At 34.7% G+C, this 5,866-nt stretch overlaps 1 protein-coding gene across 4 annotated transcripts; it reads right to left on the bottom strand.

Annotated features, from left to right (window-relative positions):
- LOC107621249 (ras-associated and pleckstrin homology domains-containing protein 1) lies at window positions 528-4,317 on the bottom strand. Of its 4 annotated transcripts, none has more exons than XM_021114519.1 (7): window positions 4,149-4,317; window positions 3,488-3,757; window positions 3,001-3,351; window positions 2,634-2,864; window positions 1,778-1,904; window positions 1,205-1,270; window positions 528-1,138 (listed from the first exon to the last, which is right to left on the bottom strand). In XM_021114519.1, the coding sequence occupies exons 1-7, from the start codon at window positions 4,226-4,228 to the stop codon at window positions 896-898; spliced, it is 1,368 nt and encodes a 455-aa protein (XP_020970178.1). In that variant the 5' UTR covers window positions 4,229-4,317; the 3' UTR covers window positions 528-895. The 4 variants fall into 4 exon arrangements, 2 of the variants coding, with proteins under 2 accessions (XP_020970178.1, XP_020970177.1); XM_021114518.1 differs by having other exon boundaries at window positions 3,887-4,313; XR_002356517.1 differs by having other exon boundaries at window positions 1,114-1,138; window positions 1,693-1,904; window positions 3,887-4,314.

Genomic DNA, 5,866 nt, shown 5'->3' with positions numbered 1-5,866 from the left:
ACGCTTGTGTTGTCAAATGAAAAAGTGCACATGAAAAACAGATTTTTCAATCACAAAACCAATATCAAATTCAAAAGCAACTTAACATGATAACAGGATAATTAATACTTAGTTCCTCCTTTATCTAAGAAAACATATTATGTTTATATCCATGTTTATGTTTATTCTCTAAATTTTTCAAAACAACTATTTTTTATATTAAAGAAATCTAATTGTGTTATATCAAAGCATGAATAACATCCTTAACTAATTCTTTTTCCCCTTTTGGCATTATCAAAAACAAAGAGAAATTATAATGTTAATAAGTGTACTAGACCTATTTTATAAGACATTCATCAAAACAACGAATTCATGCACCATATATATATATAAGCAAACCAAAATATCCAAGTCATAATAATATAAAGCAAGCATAATATGAAAACATATTCAAAGAGTACCATAAGCCAAATAATAAAAAACTCATAACTTACTAAGGTTAGTGCATAATAATAAAACAAAGCAATAAAATAGAGAGATCGCAACCCTAAGACAAAAGGCAATGCAACAACTGATTCAACGTAAGTACAATAAAAAAAGGTAACGCTAGATAACCAATAATTTTCTTGAACAATATAAACAACCACCAATCAAATCAAAACACACTACACTTCTAAATTACCCACCTAAATTTTAATATTAGAATAACCATCTGTACACCTAGTGAAATGAACATCCAATATATCCATTGTTCACATTTTTTAGTATTTTCATTGTCTACCTATACTTTTCTTAAAAAAAAGTCGTTCCCCGAATTTTCAAAATTGGCGACCTCGTTCTTCAGCGAACAGAGGAAGCACGACGACCGTTACAAACATACGGAAAAAACAAAGCAAACCATTACAAATGAAGAACTTCAATCATTCTTCTCACCAGTAGCATCTTCATCCACAAGCTTCCCATCTAAAACCACCTTGGTCACATCCAGCTTATCCACATCAATTTCAGGAAAAACAGCCTTAACCTGGGTCACGGCTCGATAGAACCCTTGACCAAAAGCCTCGGACACTTTAGTTTCCAATTCCTTTACACGAGCAGCAAGTTGTTCCTTTTCAAGCTCTTGTGTCCGACCAATGGATACAAGGCGAGCACCAACCTCCTAATGCAAAAATATTAATTAGTAGCATTAAGCACACAATAACTCATCAAAACAAACAAAACATACCTGCAAACTGGCACCTATGTGTCCCACTTCATTGATCATCTTCCCATCAGCAGGGAATTGGCCAAACTGATCAGAGAGAGCCATAAACGGAAAAAGCTTAGACCACAATGACCTCAATAAGCTGTGTGAATATTTTGAATTTGTAAAGAGTTGGGCAAACAATTGGGAGAGTGAAGTGGAGAGACAATGTGTGTGTGTATAGAGAGAGAATATTAAGTTGGGGAGACTTTACAGGATAATTAACCTCATGTAGAATAATGTGACTAATCAATGAACAAAATGTCAAAACATTGATTAAAACATATAGCAAAATTGCGGGCAAATCCCTTTGGCAGTGAACACACACCATAGATATTATCTATTTATGATCATCTCCAGCCAAAAAAGGATAATCTTTTAATAGTAGCCGCCATGAAATTCGCAAGATTGCCCTTGAATGTTTGAAATATATCTTCTTAGAACAGGATATGCCATGGGAACAATTCCACCTTTAAGATTATTTGCTTGAGCGGCGTGTTACAGAATTAGCATATGTATAGCAACACAGCAATAATAATGAAGTTGCTTCTTCACCTCCTCTGAGCCTTCCACAAATTTGGCCTTCTTTTTGCATGTCTCTTCCATGACATCACCTTCATGATGGTTTTTCCTCTTGTGTGTCTCTTTGTCCACAACACCACAATCATCCCACTTGGAGTCCCTATTTAAAAAAGAATTTAAACAGCTATCGTTTTCAGTGAGTCGATGCATGAAAAACCTGCAATATTCTTTTTTAGTTTACATATACAAATCAAAAATTGTCTTCACATAGAATGATAACAACATTAAAACATAAATAAAATAAGAGGGATTCAATTTATACTATTATCTAATAACAATAGTAGAAGTTGAGGATGAAGATCCATTTTCAAACTTAGTTTCCCTTTTGTCAAGAACAATAGTAAAAAATTGAACAGAAAGGTTTAACATGCTTTCAATTTGCTGGCCCAAGGGTGTTTTCCTCACGTTTACCGAAGGTACACTGATGCAGGGGCCCCAAGTGTTTTGCAATACAAAACTGGGTGACCTAAAGAAATCAATTTTACAAATGGTGGGATACCCTAAGTAATTTTATTGTGACAATGTGCTTATACATATAACAATTTTCACGACAAAATCCATAAAAATAAGGAAACAACAACGTAAATCAAAAGAAGAGTTTAATTAAATGTCATTATGTATAAACAAGAGATATGATCAACAATGATATCAATGTTAAATCACAATTCAGCTCTTGATAAACACAACAAAAATAACAGAATTGCCCGAACAATACTCAAAACCATGGTATTCAAAAGAACAATTATCAAATTGCAAAAGAACAGTTAACAAACAAAAACACGGCAAGATATGAACCAAAAAGTTGGCGTACAAATGAACTATGGCATACCTTTGGCGAGCTTGTTCCCGGAGAATGGATGTGAATTTCCCCTCCATGTATCGATGGATTCTCCTCAACTCATCCAGAATTATGGTAGACTCTCGAGAAGGAGGAGGAGGAGGTTGAAGTGCTTCTTCTTGAGCTTTCATCCGATCCATCTTAGCTTGAACTTCAACACCACCTTGTGGTAGTGGTCGATCATCAGGAGGAGGACAATCGGACACCATCCATCCCGTTTTGCTATCAAGAATAAAACACAATGAAGTACAAAATAAAAACTGTAAATAATTCTCAAGGCTTTCTTTTATGAAAATAATATGCAAATTGAATTCAATCGATAGGTAAATTAGGGCATGCATGAGTGCATGAAACTCACTCAGATGGCTCCGCTGAGTGTTCGGAGGAAGGAGGATAATACACGGGACTCAGAGGAGCATACTCATCAGATGGCTCAGATTGGGGTTTCTTAGGAACTATGGCATCCCTTTGTCGAGCTTGTTCCCGGAGAATGGATGTGAATTTCCCCTCCATGTATCGATGCATTCTCCTCAACTCATCCAGAATCATGGAAAACTCTCGAGAAGAAGGAGGAGGAAGAGGTGGTGGAGGTAGAGGTGCTTTTTTATAAGCTTTCATCCGATCCATCTTGGCTTGAACATCATCACCGCCTTGTGGTAGTGGTGGATCATCGGGAGGAGGACAATCGGACACCATCCATCCCGTTTTCCTATCAAGAATAAAACACAATCAAGTACAAAATAAACAGTGTAAATAATTCTCAAGGCTTTCTTTTATGAAAATAATATGCAAATTGAATTCAATTGATAGGTAAATTAGGGCATGCATGAATGCATGAAACTCACTCAGAGTGTTTGGAGGAAGGAGTATAATACACGGGACTCGGAGGAGATGGCTCAGATTGGGGTTTCTTAGGAACTATGGATGTGAATTGCTCCTTCATGTATCGACGCATTCTCCTCAATTCATCCATAATCATGGAAAACTCTCGAGAAGGAGGAGGAGGAGGTGGTGGAGGTTGAGGTGCTTCTTCTTGAGCTTTCATCCGTGGTAGATCATCAGGAGGAGAATAAGGATAATTGAACACCATCCATTTCCCCATCCATCCCGTTTTGCTATCAAGAATAAAACACAATCAATTAAGTACAAAATAAAAACTGTAAATAATTCTCAAGGCTTTCTTTTATGAAAATTGAATTCAATTGATAGGTAAATTAGGACATGCATGAATGCATGAAACTCACTCAAATGGCTTCGCTGAGTGTTCGGAGGAATGAGGACTATACATGGGACTCAGAGGAACATAGTCATCAGGAATATCCAAGAGACACAGAGTAACACACTCATATTGGGGTACTATGGCACCCTTTTGTCGAGCTTGTTCCCGGATAATTGATGAGAATTGCTCCTCCATGTATCGATAGATTGTCCTCAACTCATACATAATGATGGAAGACTCTCGATTAAGAGGAGGAAGTGGAAAAAACACTTCCGAATAGGTCTTACCGCGCTTTGATGGTGACGATGATTCCATCTCTGCAACTGGAAACCGGAGAATTAGGTCTTGGGAATTGTGGGGGGTTCATATACGGAATTCAGAGAAAAATTAAAAACGAAACGCAAACAAAACACCCAATAAATCTCACCCGTTTTGAGTTTTGACTATTAAGTATTTCAATCATGCCAACTAATGAAGTGGAGAATTTATGTCGACGCGTAGGCATGGGTGGAAAATCTGCCAGGCGATGTGTATATGTACGCGTGACAAGTGTCATGTCAGATTTTTTGTTATTTGGATAGAGGGACTAATTCGTTCAACTTTTAAGAATATCTAAAAGTATTTTTTAATGGTCAAAGACAAAAAATATCCGCAAAAAAAAGTCAAGAATCTGTTTGTCTTTTTTTTAGGGAAAAAGACAGATAGATCCCTGACTTTTTAAATTTTGACAAATATATCTTGGACAAAATTTAAATACAAAAAAGTCCTTGACTTTAACAAACAGAGGACAATTTAGTCCTTCCATTTATTTGCCTCTCATACACCAAACTGACGTGGCTGAAACGGTGTCTAGGTGTCCGTGGCACCAGGTGTCCATTACGGTGCCACGCTGGAAGGGGAATAAAGTTCGAAGGACAAATAAATCCTTAACGTTATTTTGCAAATAAAGTTCGAAGGACAAATAGGTTATGGAGAATTTAGTTCATTATATTTCTATTATGCTTCTATTATGAGAATTTAGTTTATAAAATTATGCTTGTATTTTGAAATCTAGTTAACTTGTTGTATTCTGCAATTTAAATTATTTGTATTAAAATTGCGAAAATTGGGCTTGTTCTGTTTCTACTTATTTTCTTAAATTGCATTAGTTCAGTTGTAGTGCATTTGTGTATTATATTAGAATTTGTTAAATTGCATTAATTCAGTTTTCATCATACCAGTAGCATTAGTTAGCATCAGTTCATTTATGCATTAAGTTAGCATTAGTTCATTTGTGCATAATTCATGTATTAAGTTAGCATTAGTGCATTTGTGTATTATATTAGAACTAGTATTTTTATCCATAATAATATTACGAGAATAATTTTTTTTAAATTATAGTTCACTTTGTTCTAACAGTATAAATTATGCATGACACAAAAGATTTATAAAATCAAACTACTTTTACAAAAAAGTCGTAAGTTGACAAAAGTCTCTGGGGTAGATGAGAGAATTTAGGAAAGGAGTTTATTAATTTTGAAAAAAAAATATTTTCTCTCAATTTTAATAAGAGTGTCATGTGACACATTTGATTATTAAATTAGATAGTAATATATGATACATAATATAGGTATATTTCAACTAAATAGTAATATATGATACATATAGAAGTATAATAAACTAAATTCTCAAAGACGTATTTATCCTTCGAACTTTATTTGCAAAATGACCTCAAGGACTTATTTGTCCTTCAAACTTTATTGTCCTTCCAACGTGACACCGTAATGGACACTTGGACACCGTTTCAGCCACGTCAGCCAGTTCCATTTGGTATATGAGAGGCAAATAGACGAAAGGACTAAATTGTCCTCCGTTTGTTAAAGTTAGGGACTTTTTTGTATTTAAATTTTGTCAGGGATGTATTTATAAAAAATTTAAAAAGTAAAGGACCTATCTGTCTTTTTTCTTTTTTTTTATTAGTTATGTATCATTACTCTTTTCAATTAAAATACATATAAGATAGTTA

Source organism: Arachis ipaensis, chromosome B02 (assembly GCF_000816755.2).
Source record: "Arachis ipaensis cultivar K30076 chromosome B02, Araip1.1, whole genome shotgun sequence".
Lineage (NCBI taxonomy): Eukaryota > Viridiplantae > Streptophyta > Magnoliopsida > Fabales > Fabaceae > Arachis > Arachis ipaensis.
Note: the sequence above shows the minus strand (reverse complement) of the source record. Positions and strands in the feature narration are given on the sequence as shown.